The 20,633-nt window shown below is 36.3% G+C and overlaps 2 protein-coding genes across 2 annotated transcripts; one reads left to right on the forward strand and one right to left on the reverse strand.

Moving 5' to 3' along the window:
* Window positions 1-256: 256 nt before the first annotated feature.
* LOC147536259 (protein ULTRAPETALA 2-like) lies at window positions 257-4,162 on the reverse strand. The gene is made up of 3 exons (XM_086643802.1): window positions 2,557-4,162; window positions 909-1,233; window positions 257-612 (listed from the first exon to the last, which is right to left on the reverse strand). Exons 1-3 carry the CDS (start codon window positions 2,771-2,773, stop codon window positions 438-440), a joined length of 717 nt encoding a protein of 238 aa, XP_086499928.1. The 5' UTR covers window positions 2,774-4,162; the 3' UTR covers window positions 257-437.
* A 9,200-nt stretch (window positions 4,163-13,362) lies between these two features.
* On the forward strand, window positions 13,363-19,570 carry LOC147536260 (ADP-ribosylation factor GTPase-activating protein AGD5-like). The gene is made up of 11 exons (XM_086640409.1): window positions 13,363-13,667; window positions 14,321-14,379; window positions 14,513-14,603; window positions 15,677-15,731; window positions 15,816-15,906; window positions 16,047-16,296; window positions 17,415-17,622; window positions 17,754-17,926; window positions 18,362-18,619; window positions 18,788-18,846; window positions 19,198-19,570. The coding sequence occupies exons 1-11, from the start codon at window positions 13,617-13,619 to the stop codon at window positions 19,364-19,366; spliced, it is 1,464 nt and encodes a 487-aa protein (XP_086496535.1). The 5' UTR covers window positions 13,363-13,616; the 3' UTR covers window positions 19,367-19,570.
* The last annotated feature ends 1,063 nt before the right edge of the window (window positions 19,571-20,633 follow it).

Here is a 20,633-nt window from a genome sequence, read left to right on the forward strand (position 1 = left end):
GACAACAACTCACATAGAAATCCGATGTTTACTCGTTCCAGTTGTTCTAACAGAAGTTCTTTGTACTAGACCAGCACTAAATCATGTTCTCCTAAGAGAACAAGCTAACACAGCAAAATGGGCAATGTCTTGGCAGAAGAAAGGGATGTTGGATGAAATCATGGACCTGAAACTGGTCGGAAAGGTAAACCCGGCACCTCACAAGAAGTTCGGTGACACGCTGAGAATGATAACTCAAAAATGGAGGAGATCAGAGTTGTTTACCGAAGTGAAGATCGGAGTAGTTTTAGTTATAACAGAAAAACAGTCGTAGTAACAATTTGTTTTCCAAATAAATATACAGCGAATGATAACTGAAATCCAAGCATGATTGAAGCTCTATGGCCTATAAGGAAGCATAAAATCGCCGACCTCGAAAATGATGGACATTTTGAGATTTAGGTTTTCGAATTCCTAGTGAAATCGATGCAAGTCTGGCAGCTGCAATCAGAGAAGCGGCAAATGTTGCAGCCAAAGCAAACACAGGAAGTACATCCTTTACACGTTTGAGAACGAGAGCAACCTCTGTAAACTTTACGACTAGCTCGTTCTTCTTCATCATCACAAGTTATTCTGAAAAATAAGAAAGAAGAATTAATTCCTAATTCGAAAATAAATTGGAACGGATGTCAGATCAAGTACAATATATACGAGAAGAACAAAGAGGACGGGCTCTCAAATTAACCAATCATTTCGGAAATCATGACTGACATCTTTATTCGGCAAAGAACAGAATATCGATTCATGATGATAAGGTACAAAACCAATATGTTTTCCGATAGAAAAATACCGAATAGCCCACTTTCAAGGATAGTATAACTTATTTTAGACGGTTTGATTAAGATTTAGGAAGAACCGAAGGAACTTACTTGTCAAATGAAATGTCGGAGCATTTCCAGTTAGTGTCATTCAAAGCATCATGATGAACCCGGCATTCTTCTTTAGACCTAAGTCGGAATCTCCGGGCCTTGTTGCAGCTAGTACACTGAATGAACTCATCCCGATGACAAGGTCGTCCACTATGTAATCTGTTAGACCCATTAGAACTTTTTAACGCTTTATTGTAGTATTTGAGAAGAACAGTCTTTGCCAGAGGAACTTTCTCTCCTTCAACAATGACCCACACATTGTTCTTCCATTTCCGAGCAGTTTCTCGCTCCGAATGTTTCTCAAAAGCAGCAGGTGTCAACTTATCTAGTATCGGAATCACCATAACACCAAAGAAAAAGTTGATCAAGAAAAGAAAAGAGATAAATAGAATCGAAGAGAATCATTATCTTCATCTACGCTTCTAATCCATGGAGTAATCGTGTTGAAAGCCACTAGACATAATGATCTCAAAGTGAACTAAAAGAGGCTCGTACTACTCATTCTTCCAAGATATCGAACTTGTTGTTATCTAAAGCTAAAAGGGTAGATAATTCGAAAAAATGCTCAAACCAATCATGAAAACAAGATAGATACAATATATCCTAAACAAACAAACTATTTTTTTTTTCTGGAAACGTATAATATGCATCTGTATCTCGAACCCAAGACCTAGAGGGTGGAAAACAAATAGGTAACCCATCCACCCAAGGGTAGTTGACACCTAAACAAACAAATTGTAATCTTAAAGTTCATGGATAGTTCTCTCTGTTACGTCAAACCTTGAACTACACGACAAAACTTACCTAATGAATAGGAATGAAACAGACGAAAAGCCATCACCCAACTGCTGCAAGCATCTCTATCTCGGAAAAAAAACTTAAACGAACACGTTTCTTTTTGTTCGTTGGCATGAGCAGATGTAATCATTGGGCCTATTACATGCAGTTCTATCCATGTTACCATTTTTAGTTGGTGAAGTTTCCAACTCAAAACCAAATGGACGGGTGACGAGTCATGAGCCTACTACATGCGGGCGGTCGTAACTCTGTTGCATATTAAGTTTGCAAACTCCACAACTCTAAAACAACAGGAAATGAGTTAGGGACACTCCTATAGTCCTATTATTTACCTAGAAATGCCTATTGCCAAGGCAACTTCAGAAGGAAACTTTAAAGCAATAACCCTATTGTATTGCTTCAAACAAATCTAGAAACAGATTTCTAATGTTCATGGCTCCCAACCACCACCATTCACATCAAGAAGAGAGAAAGGGGAAGTTTTTTAAGTCAACATATAACCAATAGGTTAGGAGAAAACCATAACAAGATCAAAATTAAAACAATAGAACTGTGTTGGTTATCTCATAAAGTTAAAAGATTAACTTCATCATTGAGACAAATGGACATACACATTCATATACAAAACAAAAGGAAACAAACCCATTTTAAGAAATCATAATAAGAACATCTTAAAATCCATGAAACAAGTTCTAAACATCATATTTTGATCATCTCTAACTTTGAACACTTATTATCACATAAGTACTAATGCATCAAATAGACATGCATCTTGGAGAAAAATGATAAGTACCAACCAAAGGATATTTCTAAAGAAACCTTAAAGAGAGAGAAAGAGATGAAAACTGACCTTCTTGACAACCAGGGGTGCATTCACAAGTGATTTGAAGAGCACCATTACTGAAAACCCTAAGTCTTCCAACAGCATCACCATATCTATGACTAGTACAACCACAAGTAACCTCAATAAAATCACTTCCTCTCTTCAACCCACTTATATCTTTCAACTCTTCATCACTAAACATGGCATCACACAATGACTCCCTCTCTACAATAACACCCTCCATTTTTCTTTCTCTCTCTCTCTCTCTCTCTCTCTCTGTAGACTTGGGAAATGACTCAATGAGGTTTATATAGAAAACCCACAGAAACCCATCAACAAAACCCCATTATAAACCAACTTTCAGTACAAACAAACATGAAAAATTGGTGAATGAACAAGATCAATGAAGAAGTGGGTATCTTTCATTTCAACACAGAAACGTTCGTTTTGTATGCCAGATAAAACGTATCTTCTCTTTTTTTTTCCTTCTCCCTCTTGATCATCCCTTAAAAGGAAAGAGACCCATTAAAGAAAATCTCAACATCAATGAATCTCCTCCAAGGGATCTGGTGGGAGAAGAAAACGTGGAGACCGATTATGAGATGATTTAGGCAGAGAGAAAGACAAAGAAGCTAGTTGGGGAGGTGATTTGCTAGCTAGAGTGCATGACATTAGCCATAGACATGTAGAGAGAGAGAGAGACTATTTTTCAGCAGTTTCTCTCTCTAACTTTGTTGCTTATCGTCGTTTTCAATGTATCCAACTTTTCACAGTTCACAAATACATCAAACTTGGGGTTTGGGACAACCCAACTTTAAATTATCTAAAGAACTACTCACCCATACTTGTGATCCGTCACAACCTTCCTCTTTCTCTTTTTTTGTCTTCCAAAAATATCACATAACCACAATACCAGGCGATGAGAAAAGGGTTATGTTTTGCATAGGAGAAAAGGGTTGTTCCTAATGAGAAAGTAATACTGGTAATCACATATCTAACTGTACTTTTTTATATGTTAGGAATATGATTTGAAGAGATTTATTTTGTCTATAGTTTTTTTTCGTTGGCGATTCTAAGAGAAAGAAAATTGCAAACACACACGCTCCTGAAGTTCAAGATTCTCGCTTGAGGAAGAATAAGATTCCTCCTCGAAATGTGATTCCATGTACACGATCGAGGAATGAGATTCATGATAATCACACTCCATTCTTGCACGTCAACGTTCTCTCATATAAAGAACCTTAAAATTCATTTACACTAAATCACATTTGTTGTCTGTAATTGCACAAGATACATCTTGGAAATAAACCACTTTTACCCATGCTCAAATCCATGACCTATGTGACATGAGAGATGTAAACCACTTGAACAAACACCCATTTGCTCAATTTCTATTTCACAGGATTTTGTCTCTTAGCAAGAAGATGTGTTTAGTGGAATTGGGTTTCTCGCTAAACAAAAAATTGTCTCAATATCGTAAAGATGATAAAATTTGCTCGCTACATGAAAATGATTAGTTTTGTTCGTAGATTATTCAATTGATGATTTCAAAAAAAAATATCGTTAACTTGTACACTTCTTAGGTCTACTAACCTTTGATGAGAGATGACATCCCTCTTGAAATATGATCCACGGTGTATTCATGTGCATCAAACACATTTGTGGAATGAGATTCCTGGTGATTGCACTTTATTTATGCAAGGCGCGCATGGTCTTGCAGGCCATATAAAGATCCTTAAAGGTTACCCACACTATTTCGCTCATTTTATTGTCGAGAACACAGGAAGTTTTGGAGATAAACTACCTCACCCAAAATCGTGACATATGGGACTCCAAAGAGGATGTAAACCATTGGACTGGAGACATGTCATCTCTTTCTCATATTCTGTTGATTTTATGGGTTTCCGTTATCTATGTTTCATAGGAAGAAAACAGGTTTTCTCGAATTGGGTTTCTTGCTCAAGAGGAAAATATCTGAATGATTCGTTGGGTACAAATTAAAGTTAATTAACTTCCATTTCTGGAGAAACAAAATTATTCGTAAATATAGAATATTTATTAAATATTTGTTGTAAATCTTTTCTCTAGATATAAGTAATAATCGAAAGTACAATTAATCGGGCCAGGGCAGTAATATTTTCCAGTGTTATCCAATGTTTTGATTTTTCCTCTCTTTCTTGTGTCACTTATTAACATGTTCTCTAAACCCGTAGAGGCGAGGCATGGCAGTATCTTAATAGTTTGACCTAATTTATCAATCCTACTTAGCTCTGAAAAATGTTCGGGAACTGAATATGTAAGCTTTATCCACAGACGAATCCGAAAAATTCGGTTGCTGGTTAATTACATCCAAGCAATTAAGTTTATGGTTTGGTTCGGTCAACCAAAAAAATACACTTCAACAAGAATTTGTGACTTAAAAAACCTACTGCAATTGTACTTAAAACTTGGCGAGTAATAACTAATTTCTACCAACACTCAAATAAGTAACGAAGCTGGGAGAATAGAGGAATTGTATACTTAAAGTACTAGTTTAGTCTAGAGATTGAAAGATTTTAGAAGAAGAAGATAGAAACTATCGCGTTAAAGAAGAAAAAAATTAAAAAATATAAAATATTGATGTCATATGGTTTAAGAGTAAAGTAGATCTTTAACTTGTAACCTCTTCTAGCATGCAAGTAAATCGAACAGACATTTTTTTTTTTTTTTTTTTGGCAAGATCGAGTATATGGTAGGAGTAGTTGTACCATTCATTGTTGGTAGGGTAATACCCTATGATTAGACAGTAGGTAAGGAATCTAGCTAGGGTTTGGCAGGTGATTAGGACATTTATGAGATTCATATCTATACCACCCATTACAAGTTCCAAGGAGATCAACTCCCCTCTGTTCTCTATACCCATCGTGATTATGATCGAATGGTAGTATTATTTGGATCTCCCATTACAAGTCGGCAATCTTCGTAAGAGCATCTCCAATGCAAAACTCAAAAAAATCTCTATTCGTCATATTTGTCAAGTTCCAATTGAGATTCTCACTCATAGGTGTCAAAAATAGAGATTCTCAATTCTTGTATGTCTCCAATGCAACACTCTAAACTCTTTTATTTTACTTACGTGTCATGGTTATTTTTGTAAAAAAGTAATTAGTTATTTTGGAAATATACGAAGACTTGATTTCTATTGGTTGAAATTTAAATATTGATGAGTTGGACAATTAGAGATATCTCAAGAGGACACTCTGAAAATAGAGTGTCCTCTTGAGATATCTCTATTCCACTCTCGACACATCATCTTTGAGATCTTAGTTGAGTTTTGCATTGGAGATGATTTTTTTAAGAAAAACTCAGAAAATCCTATGTGGCACTCCGAGTTTCAGAGATTGAGTTTTGCATTGGAGATGCTCTAAGTCAACGATTGCTCTTCAGATTGACTAAATGGTATTTTTGTTGACTAAACTACCCTCTTTTCGTTTCAACTTCTGTCCCTCATTTTTTAGTCATCACCAAAAATGATAATATTTTCACTTGTGTTCCACAAATGACCTAACTTTATCCTAGTCTTCTCCAATTTGTGACCAGTTATTTTTTTTTTGTTGAAAGAACTCGTGACCAGTTGATAAATTTAATTTCACCCCACGTATAAAATTGAATGAATTTTGAGTAATCCGTTTTAATTTTATAAACTTTTCTTTTTTAATTTCTAATTTTCTCTTTCACTTTCATACAGAGTTGCCCACTCAAAGTTGCATCCACCTAAGATTAGTTTAAAGGTGCATCTCTTTTTTCTTTGCTATTCGCATCAATTATAGTAAACAAGTGTGAAGAATTCAGTGGAATAAGGGCTGATTTCAACTATTTTAATTTCCATATGTTGTTTAATTGTAACTTTTGGTCTCAATACTAATCAATAGGTGCAATTTACATTTTCGCTATTTTCATTGTTTGTTTGTCAATTGCAATCAAGTACCAATAACTATATATCTCTCAAAAGTAGAGATTAAAACAAGGAGATAAGCAATAGTGTTAGAAGTTCATTAGCTTTAATTAACGTGGCAGTCTTTTTGTTATGGTTTTTTTTGTTAATGTTTTATTAAGTCTAAGTTAGCTAGTTAGGTTGAATAAGTGGTCCTGTTATTTAGGCAGTTTGTTAGTGTTTAACAAAGTCAAATTCAGTTTCAGAATTACTAGGAAGTGGACTTAGTCAGTGGAGTAGTGGGTTAGTTTCTTGTCTATAAATATCTAAGTGATTGATGAATAAAGCAGCAAGTGAAGCAATACATACTCTACTTATTCAATACTGTTTTCTCTGTTAAAGCACACACTAACAGTGGTACCAGAGCCAGCATATCATCTGTTCGAAAAAATTCTCCAAAGAAGCAGTAGATCTATTCATTGCAGCAGCAAGCAGTTATGGCGTCCGACAGAGCAATCGACAATTATGTTCAACCAGCGATACCTCGTTTCGATGGTCACTACGATCATTGGAGTATGCTAATGGAGAACTTCTTGAGATCGAAGGAGTATTGGACCCTCGTCGAAACTGGTATTGTTGAACCAGAAAACGGGGAACGGATGACAGAAATTCAACAAAGAAGCTAGATGATCAGAGATTAAAGGACTTGAAGGTTAAAAACTATTTATTTCAAGCAATCGATCGTTCCATCTTAGAAACAATTCTGCAGAAAAACACTTCTAAACAGATATGGGATTCCATGAAAAAGAAATACCAAGGTACAACAAGGGTGAAAAGACAACAACTTCAAACTCTTCGCAAAGAATTTGAAACTCTGCATATGAAGGAAGGTGAGTCAGTTAATGATTATTTTTCTAGAACATTAGCGATTGCAAACCAGATGCGCATTCACGGTGATAAGTTGAGTGACGTCTCAATAATAGAGAAAATTCTTAGATCTATGACACTAAAATTTGCGTATGTTGTATGTTCAATTGAAGAGTCGAATGATATCGATGAACTATCAATTGACGAAGTACAAAGTTCATTATTGGTACATGAACAAAGGATGGGAATACCTCCCTCTGAAGAACACGCATTGAAGGCATCAACCCATATTGGTCAAGTGAAAGGGAGAGGGTATAATAGAGGTCGTGGTACAGGACGAGGAAGAGGACGAGGTAGAGATTTCCACCATACAGATTCCTTTGGCAGAGGTAAAGGTCGAGACAATCATCATTCATCCAAATCAGAGGGCAGGTTTGATAAGTCAAACGTTGAATGTTATCGATGTCATAGGTATGGTCATTTTAAGTCAGAATGTTTTGCTAACTTGCATTACAATAAACAAGAGAAAGCACATTTTGCAGAAAAGGAAGAGAAAAAAGAAGAAACCGTATTAATGGCATACCATGAAAAGGAAGAGAAAGAAGTAGAAACCGTATTAATGGCATACCATGAAAAGGAAGAGAAAGAAGAAGAAATCGTATTAATGGCATACCATGAAAATGAAGAGTCCAAATCAAACTTGTGGTATTTAGATTCAGGCTGCAGCAATCACATGTGTGGTAATAAGTATTTATTTTCTGAGTTGGATGAGTCTTATAAAGATTATGTGAAACTTGGTAACAATTCTAAAATTGTTGTCATGGGGAAAGGCATTATCAAATTTCAAGTAAGAAATCATAGTGTAAAATTTGTTGATGTTTTCTATGTTCCAGACTTGAAGTCTAACCTCATCAGCGTGGGTCAACTACAAGAAAAGGAGTACACAATTACTTTCGCCAAAGGTCAGTGCAGAATTCAGCACCCAGAGAAGGGCTTAATAGCCCAGGTCTACATGACATCAAACAGGTTGTTCCCTTTATATATACAAGATGACGTTCAGGCATGTATGGTTGAGAAAGTACAAGACTTAACATGGTTGTGGCATTATCGCTATGGTCATCTCGGCTTCAATGGGTTGAAGACTCTTCAAGCAAAGGATATGGTAATTGGTCTTCCTCAAATTACCAGTCCTTCACATATTTGTGAAGAATGTGTTGTTGGCAAACAACATCGTGACCCCTTTCCGAAGAAAAGTTCTTGGAGAGCCACGGAAACACTTCAGCTAATTCACTCAGACATATGTGGACCAATCACTCCAACTTCAGACAGCAACAAGAGGTATTTTATCACTTTTACAGATGATCATAGTAGGAAAACTTGGGTGTACCTGTTGCAAGAAAAGTCAGAAGCTCTTGCTGTATTTAAGAACTTTAAAGCTTTAGTTGAGAAGCAATCAGGGAGAGAAATCAGAACTCTGCGTTCAGACCGTGGCGGCGAATATAATTCTACTGAGTTTATTAATTTTTGTCAAATGCATGGTATTTGTAGACAATTGACAACATCATATTCACCACAGCAAAATTGTGTTTCGGAGAGGAAGAATCGCACAATTCTGAATATGGTACGCAGTATGTTGGCAACAAGAAGAGTTCCTAAAATATTTTGTCCCGAAGCAGTCAATTGGAGTGTTCACGTACTTAATAGGATTCCTACTTTTGCTGTTAAAAATGCGACTCCTGAGAAAGCTTGGAGCGGACACAAACCAACGGTTAGTCACTTCAAAATCTTCGGATGTGTAGCTTACACACACATTCCAGATGCAACAAGAAGAAAACTAGATGATAAAGGATTGAAATGTAACTTTCTTGGTACAAGTGAAGAGTCTAAAGCATATCGATTACTCAATCCTTTGACTAATAAGATAATTATTAGTAGAGATGTCCTATTTGATGAAGGAACGTCATGGAACTGGAATGATAGTGGAAATCAGCAAATTCCAACATATTTTGAGGAAGAAACAGTTGAAAATGGAGAAGATCAGCAACAAGTATTGAACGTGGATCCACCTAGTACAGAAGTGCTGCCATTAGATGTCAACAGTTCATCAAATTCAACAAATCAAAGAACTCAGCGTCAAACACAAAGGCCGCCATGGATGTCTGACTATGTAAGTGGAGATGAATTACCTGACGAGGATACAACTGCCCATTTTGCTTTGTTTGCAGATTGCGATCCTATATCGTTTGAAGAAGCAATCAAAGACAAAAAATGGAAAAATGCAATGGATGTTGAAATACAATCTATAGAAAAGAATGATACATGGCAACTTGTTGATCTTCCTAAAGACCAAAAAACAATTGGTGCGAAGTGGATTTATAAAACGAAGCTAAATGAAAAGGGGGAAATCAGCAAACACAAAGCTCGATTAGTCGCAAAAGGGTACAAACAGCAGTTTGTACAAGGAAGTTTTTGCTCCGGTTGCAAGACATGATACTATCCGACTAGTAGTGTCATTTGCAGCTCAAAACTCATGGCCTATCTTCCAACTAGATGTGAAGTCAGCCTTTCTACATGGTGAGTTACGTGAACAGGTATATATCGACCAACCTCCTGGTTATGTACGAGAAGGAAGTGAAAACAAAGTCTACAAATTAAAAAAGGCTCTATACGGACTTAAACAAGCACCTAGAGCTTGGTATATTCGTATAGAGGCATATTTTTGTAAAGAAGGCTTTAAAAAATGTCCATATGAGCACACACTCTTTGTTAAGTCAGAAAGTGCTGGAAAATTATTGATTGTTTGCCTGTACGTAGATGATCTAATTTACACGGGCAATAACCAGGTGATGTTTAATGATTTTAGAAAATCCATGATGGTTGAATTTGAAATGACTGACTTGGGGTTGATGCATTACTTTTTGGGCATTGAAGTAGTACAATCACCTTCAGGAATCTTCATTACACAACAGAAATATGTTATGAAAATTCTAAACAGGTTTCAAATGGCGAATTGCAATTCAGTAGGAACTCCAATGGAACAAGGACTGAAGCTATCAAAGGATTCTGGTGGAAAGAAAGTTGATAACACTCATTTCAAGCAAATTGTTGGCAGCCTTATGTATTTAACAGCAACAAGGCCTGATATTATGTATGCGGTTAGTTTCATGAGCAGGTATATGGAATGTCCAACTGAACATCATCTTCTTGTTTTGAAAAGAATATTACGTTACTTAAAAGGTACAATTGACTTGGGTGTTTTCTACAAAAGAGAAGGATCAAATCTTATCGGGTTTAGCGATAGTGACTATGCTGGAGATATTGATGGAAGACGAAGCACTTCAGGTAATGTGTTCCTAATGAGTTCAGGTGTTGTATCGTGGTCTTCAAAAAAGCAACAAATTGTTACTTTATCCACAACTGAATCGGAATTTGTAGCAGCAACCTCATGTGCATGCCAAGCTATATGGTTGAGAAGGATACTCGAAATGATGCATTGTTTTCAGCAAGGGCCTATTATGATTTATTGTGATAATAGTTCGGCAATTAAACTCTCGAAGAATCCAGTTCTACACGGCAGAAGCAAACATATTGATGTGAGGTATCATTTCCTCCGCGATCTCACACAAGATGGTTCAATTGATTTAGTTTATTGTCGAAGTGAAGATCAAGTGGCTGATATATTAACCAAGCCCCTGAAATTAGCTCCATTTGTGAAGCTGCGTGAATGCCTTGGAGTATGTTCAATCTCGAAGATAAACTGATTGTTAAAGAACAATTAGTTTAAGGGAGAGTGTTAGAAGTTCATTAGCTTTAATTAACGTGGTTGTCTTTTTGTTATGGTTTTTTTTGTTAATGTTTTACTAAGTCTAAGTTAGCTAGTTAGGTTGAATAAGTGGTCCTGTTATTTAGGCAGTTTGTTAGTGTTTCACAAAGTCAAATTCAGTTTCAGAATTACTAGGAAGTGGACTTAGTCAGTGGAGTAGTGGGTTAGTTTCTTGTCTATAAATATCTAAGTGATTGATGAATAAAGCAGCAAGTGAAGCAATACATACTCTTCTTATTCAATAATGTTTTCTCTGTTAAAGCACACACTAACAAATAGATGGTGTGGAAATACTCTTTCTATAATCTATGTCACAATGCATTCATATGCATTTTATCAATGATAATAACAGGTGATTTTCATTTTGTTTTATCTAATTTCTCAACTTTCTTGGTTCTCTCAGATTGATATTCATGTTAACCCAATTTTTACAAGTTTCAACCTAAAAAGTATGTGGACATGAATATTAATTTGTTGAATATTAGTATAACTCTATCATTTAGTATTTTTTGTAGTGTCACCCAAGTGGATTCATGTAGTTGCATGATATTGACCAGTAGCTAAGAAAAGTCAATCCTACCCCATCTAAAAAAGGTTAAGTTCAAAATTCGAATCATTAGGTGGCAAATGGCAATGAAAGTTGGAGTAGTTCTGTTCACAAGAACAATGGCAAGTGGTAATAAACTAAGTATTGTTTGTTTTATGTTAATTAATCTAATTACTAATGTCATCATTAAGAGTAATTGGTCAACCCTTTAATCACTTCAATCATTCTTTTGAGTTTTAAAGGTTGTTGGCCAGTGGGCAGTGGTTTGCTCACTCAAGGCTGAAACTTTATAGTATATTGCTAGTAAATTCCCACAACAACCTTATAAGAACAAGTATAGTCACAAATTTGTCAATTTCCCATCTCCCATACTCACCAATTCAAAATCAAAAATTCTATGCCATATATAGAACAATGTAATCTACCTGTGTGATACTCCATTATTCTAAAAACATAATTCTACCTATGCGATTTACTTCGACGAGAATCTAATCTCTTGGTTATCTAGATCTTGTAGTGTAATAATAAATCTTTTGTATGTCAATTTATGATAAGTACCTAAGTTCTAGAATATCTTTCTCTATCAATTTATGTGTTTATTAATTCGATTTCACGGTATATTATTAACTATGCATTCAATCAGGTCATTATCGGTAATACTAAAATCAAATATGAGAACCAACCATGATAAGATACCCAAGGCAAAAGGAAAATTTTGGTTCAAAACTTGACGTAAATCATGATTAGATTTCACCCCTTTATTAAGAGGAAGAAATTTGGGTCAAATTAAGCTGTCAATAGGGGTGACTAACAATTGGTCAAACCGACCTTACTGCATGATTCTTGGACACAACCAGACGATGTTCTGACTCATTTTGATTTGTTTTGGTTTTGATTTGAATTTTTAAAACCGCCTAAACCGAACCGACCGACTTATCCACATGTATATAATTTATATATAGACTATATAATACTATAAAATTAAGCAGGAAATTGATCACTACTCACTAAGGATTGTAAACTAAGAAATAGACTCTTTTAGGTATTTAAACAATTAATAGTTTTAAATTTTAACTTCCATTCTTCGTTAATTTTTTTTTATGTTTGATTTGGTTAATTAAGTTGGACCGACCAATTGAACTCAGTTGAGTAAAATAAAATCGAGGCGAATAAAGTCTGTTGGCAGTTTGATTGGCTTGGTTTCGGTCGGTGATTTAGCACAAACTGTCATTGATTGGTTTTTGACTTCAACTTAACTCTAAATGATCGACAACCGACCGCTGCTCACCTCCTACCCGTCTACATCAGAATTCACGAGCCTGCTAATATTTTTGGGTGCTACGTTGCGCAAAACCACACATCTTACACTGGGCCAAATAAACCCATCAAATTTCGCCCATATCTGTTACTGGAGAAAATTTAAATCAAATTCTACTATAGACATCAACTTTCAACCAGTTGAACCTCCTAACCTTTTTGTGGTGCCATATGGAGTCAAATCTCGCGTTTTATAAGTTAGGTTTTACTCGCGTTTTTCACCCGGTCCTTTCTGAGAGAAAGTTTGGGTAAAATCCGACTACCCACGAGTAATTCTTTTCTAACATTTTAAGTCGGCCACTAAATCACACTTATGTGCTCGAATTATTGTCGAAACATAGTTCAATCAAGACATGCCACATCATCATTCTAGCAATTGTGTGACATGGGGCCATGGACATTTTTTCCTACCTCCAAATTACTCTGCTTTTTCATTCATTAGTATTTTCGTAGAAGTCTATTTTTTACGCTTCCTTTCTCGTCTTCTCGAAATCTAACCTCTAGAGAGAGAGAGAAAAAAGAAAAGTTAGAGAGAGAGAGAGAGAGGGTCATCTTCGTCTTCGACTTTCTCTCTCTCAATTTCCCCTTCTTCAAATTTCTTCACATTTCTGACTATCACCATGAATGAAAAGGCGAACGTATCTAAAGAACTCAATGCCAGGCACAAAAAGGTTTGATCTTTTCTAATTGAACTCCCCTCCAATTATTCTCAGATTAGTATTATTCAGGAATTAGGGCTTTATTTGAAATGGGTTGTTTTTAAGTTTGATCTGTATGTTAAGAGTCTTATTGAAGGTTTCTATTGTGGGTTCTTTATTGTTGAAGGAATCAATTCGTAATGGATTTGAATTTGGGAATTAAGATTTGGGATTGATGATAGTTTGTTTGATTAGGTTTTTATAGGTTTTATGATGGGTAGATCTTTAATAGGATTTTTATCTGGCAGAGGGATCCAGATCGTTATAAAAATTGTTTCTATCTGCTTTTTGGCATGTGAATCATTAGGTCAGGTTGCTAGCTGGAGGCCATCAAACTGTCATTAATTTAGAGGCTATCAAAATTTCTTGAAACTGAGATCGCTGGCGACTTCATTCCGTATATAGATTCACCTGGTTCTTGATCTTCTAAGTTTTATATAGTATTTTATCCAATTAGCATTAATCTTGCCACGCTTCGTGATGGAGAAACCACATTGATTCTCAATGCTTATCTGCACCATTATGAAGTTCTATGATTCCCCTTATTTAATTCGGTAATCTGCGATACTGCGCCCTTTATATGTCTATTGTATGCGTTCGATCTCATAAGCTATGTTCATATGCAGATATTGGAAGGGCTTCTTAAATTGGCCGAAAATAGGGAATGTGCTGACTGTAAAAGCAAGTAAGTTTTACCTGGAATACTTGGTCACTGCCTCAATAATATGAAGTATCTTATGAACGTGTTGGAAATGACAGTATTCAGCTTGTTATTATGTGCGTTTTTCTGATGTTAATGGAACCTATTTCTTTTCTAGAGGACCAAGGTGGGCTAGCGTGAACCTGGGTATCTTTATATGCATGCAGTGTTCTGGAATTCATAGAAGCCTTGGGGTGCACATTTCCAAGGTGATACATTCAGTGAAAGTTACAGACATGGTTAACTTCTTTTAATTGCATGATATATACTTTTCAAAAGAACGATTGATTTATGCGGTTAACCTGCTAAATGATGCATAAATAGCCGAGATTACTTAAAATCCCAGCTGGATGAATAAATCTGTTCTATATACATGCATATATGTTTTATTAAGTGGTTTTAAAATACTTGTATGAAAACTATACTTGTCTAAAATGAGAAATGATCCGCCTGATTACGTCATCTTGTAAAAAAGTTTTGCTTCAAGAGACTAGCATCTTAAATTTTTGGCATATTAATTAAATTATAACAAAGTTAAGCTCAGCTGCTTGTACGGAAAGGAAGCAGTAAAGCAGAAAAGTGGAAATCTGATACGTTTGTAATAGGAAGTTCATTTATGACATGTAATGATCACTGTCTGTGCTATATGTGAAAACCTACAATTTGTCGCTTTACGCATTAATGCTATTGCCTAAATATTGTGTCGACGCGTTATTGCATTTGAACACCGTAAAGCTATTCAAAGAAATAAACTATAAAAATAAAGAGTTCTCAAGGTCTGCAAAAAATTCTATTATTAGACTTTCAGCCTAGACGAGGCTTATGCCTTGGTGTTGTCTCGAGGTTGTATTTTTCCTTGTCAAAGTGAGCATCGCTTAATATCGTTTTAGGCCACCTGTTAAGCAGCTTAGGCTCATGTTCTTCTACTTTTATCTCTATATCCATACGTGTGGGTTGCACCTATTATGTCATGCCAAGTATCTGCATGTCCAGAGAAGCTGTAGAGCCTTGCAATAGTTTCTCTTTTTCTTTAAGCTTATGACCTATTTCTCACTCAATTATTCATACTAAGTTTTTGAACCCTATACTAATTATTCATACTAAGTTTTCTAATGGAAGTTTGTTTGGTCGATTTTGTATCAATAGTTGTCATTGACCTTCTTTATATATACAGATCTTTTTCCCGTTCTTGTATCCTTTGAATAATATTTTGTGGTTCAATTGGTACTAGTTGTTTTAAGCAATATATCCCTTTCTTATTTGTACGTGTAACATGTTACAGGTGAGATCTGCAACACTAGATACATGGCTTCCAGAGCAGGTTGCGTTCATTCAATGTAAGAATTTTGATCGTTATATATTACTTTGAGTAATGAGTTGATATGGCTCGTCATAATTCCATGTTTGTGGTTGTTGTGCAGCAATGGGAAACGAGAAGTCAAACAGTTACTGGGAAGCAGAGCTGCCCCCTAATTACGACAGAGTTGGGATTGAGAACTTCATTCGTGCCAAGTATAATTTTGTAGAATGTTTACCACCAAATACTTTTAGTATCTTTACATATACATTTTTATGACTCTTTATTTCGTTTCTCGCCATAGGTCATTTATTATTTTATTCTATTACTAACTAATCCTAGTTATATTTGTTAGGTATGAAGATAAAAGATGGGTTCCTAGGGATGGAAAATCAAAGTCGCCTTCAGAAGTGCGGGAAGAGAAAGCTTCTTACAGGCAGAGGCCTGGGGATAGAAGTGAACATGGCTACACAAATAGTGCAGAAAGTTCATATGAAGAACGAAGGAACACCACCCCTGCTACTAGAAACAGTGTTCCTACTGCTAGAGTGAATATTCCTGCTACAAGAATCAGCAGTCCTCCAGCTCCTAAGGTTACTGTTCAGGTAAACTTAATTTTTTTTTTGATGAACGGTAAACTTTAAATTGTTATGATCATTTCTTGTTTTACAAAATTGTTCGTTCTTTTATTTGGTAAAATTCCTGATCGAGTTGATTATTAATATGAAAGAGCGGTGGACCACTGTGACTTGCATTCCTCCTATCCTTTTATCTATGTTTTGTTATTTCTTACTTTTGGCTCATGCTGTACTTTCATTCTATTATTAGTCCGACTAGAAGGGAAAGTTCTCGATTTTCTTCGGTTTTATAGTGAACAACAACAGTTTTATGGAACTGAAAATTTTGTAAGCAGAAAACATGATCCTAAAGCACCGGCATGCGAATTGTGTGACTACTAAGATGCTTATGTAGGATTTGGTATCCAAATTCTCTGAAACTGCTGAGTCAGTGGATGAGAGTTTTAGGTCCACATGTGGATTTGCAATATCCCAATGATTTCAAATCTCAGGTGATCTTTCCGAAGATATAACTATCTGGGTGTGAGTCTAAAGTCAAAAGCACTAAATACTCATCTGGTTTTGTTCATTTGTTCAACTATGTGCTCACGAAGAAGACTATTGAGCCAATGGGATATTAGTTAGGCTTCCCGAGATGATAATTTTTTTAAACGATTAAAAGTCCAAGTTATTTATATAAAGCAGACCGCCATACTGTAGTGAAAGATCTGCATAGAAGGCTGACACTGTAATCTATTTGGCCCATCCAGTTGATCGACTAAGACAAAAGAATTACAGGTTTGAAGTTATGCGTAAGTTCAGGATATAAAACAGTGATAATGGTAGTTTACAGAGTGCTGCTTCTATTATTTTTTGTGATGTCCATTTTTTTTAATAAGCCATTATGCGCAAATGAAATAATTACTGATCAAGGTATCTCTGAAGTTACTTAGGAAGCTGGTAATTACTTAGCGCATGCACTCCTCTGAAATGCACGCGTCTTAAGTATGTGTTTTGTATAAATGCGCTTGACTGTTATACGATCATCTGAAACACTTTCGCCCCGGTCATGCAAGTAGCATTTTATTTGCTTACCTGTTTAATGTTCTAATTTGGATTTTACTATGAAGTTACTAACTTATTTCATTATTTGACTTGCTACATAGATCTCTGCTGCACCTAAACAAGCACCAGTTGTGCAGAAACCAGAACAGACAGAGTCAAGACCACAGGCAACAACTGCTGCACCAGTTGCATCACCACCGAAAGTTGATTTTGCTACTGATCTTTTCAACATGTTATCCATGGATGGACCTAGTGAAAATGGCTCAGATGCATCTTCTCATGATGATAATTCATGGGCAGGATTTCAGTGTATGTTTTTCACCTTCAACAATTGGCAATGGTTTCTCTTTCTGTTACCTTTTTACTGACACTTGCTAAAGAGTTTTCTTGTCAACGAGTTCTCTACCATGCCGATGACTTTGAACTTTGAAAACTTGCAGCTGCGGAATCAGCTACTCCATCAGAAAAAAGTGGTCCTGCTAAGCCGGTTGAAACTAAGAGTCAGGCGACAACAGGAATTGAAGATTTATTTAAAGATACCCCTTCTATTATGACACCTCCAGCAAAACCCCAGAAAGATGTGAAAGGGGATATTATGAGCTTGTTTGAGAAGGTACTTCAAGTCGTTTTGTTTCATGAACTTTCAGACATTGTTTACTCGCCCAATCCACAAAAAATCTTGTTTGCCAACCATTGACTGGTCCTAATCAGCTATACTTTTGTAGCACTTAATGGTTAAGTTATTAGTTATCATGAATAGTTAACTATGGCCAGGATCTAACAGATCTTAGTGTTCTAATAATGATATAGTTCTCATCTTACGTGTTCCTTTACAGAGTCCCTGCTAAATACACTGCATGACATTTTGACGTTCTCTTCTTTTCCTTATATATATATATGACTACACGATGAGAACGTGACTTGCTATGTCAATTTTGACAAAATACACTGCATAAGCAACCATGTGGAGTTTGGACAATTCCAGAGATCAGTTTGTATTATTGGAAGCTCATGATTTCATATCTTTTATATTTGTCTCATCCTGCAGTCAAATATGGTTTCGCCATTTTCCCTTCATCAACAACAAGTTGCAATGTTGGCACACCAACAGTCTCTTTTAATGGCTGCTGCAGCTAAGTCGGGTGGCGGGATCCCAATTCCTGCCAATAATTTGCAACCTGGTTCAAATGGTGGTCATACTGTTGCTGGTGGCATGATCCCCCAGAATTGGCCAAATCTCAGCTATCAAGTTCCTGGAATGGGGATGCCAGTGGGTGGGCCTAATGATCTGCAGAAACTAATGCAGGTAATTTCTTATTGAAGCTGATAACTATTTAGTCGAGATCACAAATAAGTCCCAACTCAGCTTGCTGGTCGCTCTAGCCAAATTCACTTTCTCTCTCTCTCTCTCTCTCTCTCAATATATATATTATTTGTACATCTACTTTGTAAATTTGCTCGTGTGCTGTACCAGATGGGGAACGCAGGACCAGCACAGGCGCCAGGGAGCTCTGTTAATTTCTCAGCTCACAGGTATCTAACATCCCAAGCGTATCAAAGTTTTTTTTTTTTTACCGTTTTATGCTGAAATTCGTTTCAGACAGCCTAGCTCAAAGAGGGAGGTCTAAGTATTCCAACTTATTACCTCCACTTAGAAGCCATTAGTGTGGGGGTGGGAAAAAACCTGGGAGGCCGAGCTCTCGTAAATGACCGAAGGTGGATATGGTCTGCCCGACCCGCTATAATTAGTTCGAGCTTGGGCAAGGGTGGTCTGGTCACCCAGCAGTCACTACTCCAGCCTGGTTTGGCTAGAGCTAGCATATATCTACCTGCTATGTTTCGGTGTTCCCAATAATCATCCTCCATACGTTTTTCCATTTGCAGCATGTATAACATGGGGACAGTTGCTCCCACCAACGGCACCAACGGGGCAGTCGCTAGTGGAGTGAATAGGCCTTCAACAACATCAACTTCGACACCTGTCAGCTCATCTAGGTCAGCGAGTGATTTTGATTTCTCGTCACTAACTCAAGGGATGTTCTCAAAACCATAGTCATCGATCTGGACAGCCGCCATGAAAAAGTATATGCATTTTGTATTTCCATACAAGATACCATTTTTTTTTAGGAAATGTAAGAGAGACTTGATAATGAGAGGGAGTTGGTTCATTTCTTTTCCTTTTGTATTTGGTGGTTTTCATTTGTATGAATAGGGTTGTATTTTGGAGTAATAAAAACTTTAAGAAGACTGGTTGAAATTTGATCGAATACGCGTATCATCTTATTGGGCTTTCACCTCTTCCATGGAGAAAATCGAATTTATAATAGTGCAAAGTTCCCTCAGTCTGACTCACAAGGTGATGTGGACTTCGCTTCTTGAAGCATAGATCAAATCTAGGTGGTTCATTCCTAATGAATGGCACAGATTAAGGAAAAGCACTCGTCGCACAGACGGAATGGTAGATCATTTGTTTTTTTGCCTCTTTTTTCTTTTTTTTGTTCTTCACCATCATCACGGCCAAGTCCAACCACCTCTGGACGACCATCATCATCATAATCAAGAGAGCAGTTGGTGGTGTGGTCTGCCCTCATTACATTTGGTTGTGGTGATGTGGTTGGTGGTGGTAGTAAAGTGAAGATTATGAAGATGGAGATTGAAGACCGTCTATTGAGCTCAAACATAAATGGTCCTTCGATATTTCTGCCCCTATGCAATATGAAAATCTATACAACATTCCTTTTGGCCGCCTAAGAGCATCTCCAATGCAACACTCAAACTTAAAAACTCAAATTGACACCTTGGAATAGGATTACTTGAGTTTTTAACAAAAAAAAAACACTCTCTAATGCAACACTCTACTTGAATCTCAATATGACCTGGCTACATTAAATGTTGAGATACTGACGAAGGCCTTCATCATGGGCCTCGCAATCACGCCATTGGGCCTCACGATCGAGTCATTAGGATTATATTTGAGAGTTTCCATGTTTGAATATTTCCTACTAAGTCTAGGTTTAGAAAGTTCTATGTTTGAGTATCTTTGATATACAGGAATCCTTGTTTGAGTCTATCTAGAAGTGTCTTCTTATAAAAGGAAGTCTAGGTTATCATTATTACTCAGATCTTTGAAGAATTATCAATCAAGTTTATTATTAAGTTTACCGTTATGTCGTTTATTATTATTTTATCGGTTTATTTAATTAGTTGATCACAGTTTTAATGGTGGATTCCATTACTTTTACACTTCCGCAACAATATACATCAGATACTCTAAAGATCTGAGTATCTCAATTGACCCACATCATCATTTTATACATTAA

This window comes from Eschscholzia californica, unplaced genomic scaffold (assembly GCF_041429995.1).
Source record: "Eschscholzia californica isolate CP2 unplaced genomic scaffold, dmEscCali1.0.p SCAF_5, whole genome shotgun sequence".
NCBI lineage: Eukaryota > Viridiplantae > Streptophyta > Magnoliopsida > Ranunculales > Papaveraceae > Eschscholzia > Eschscholzia californica.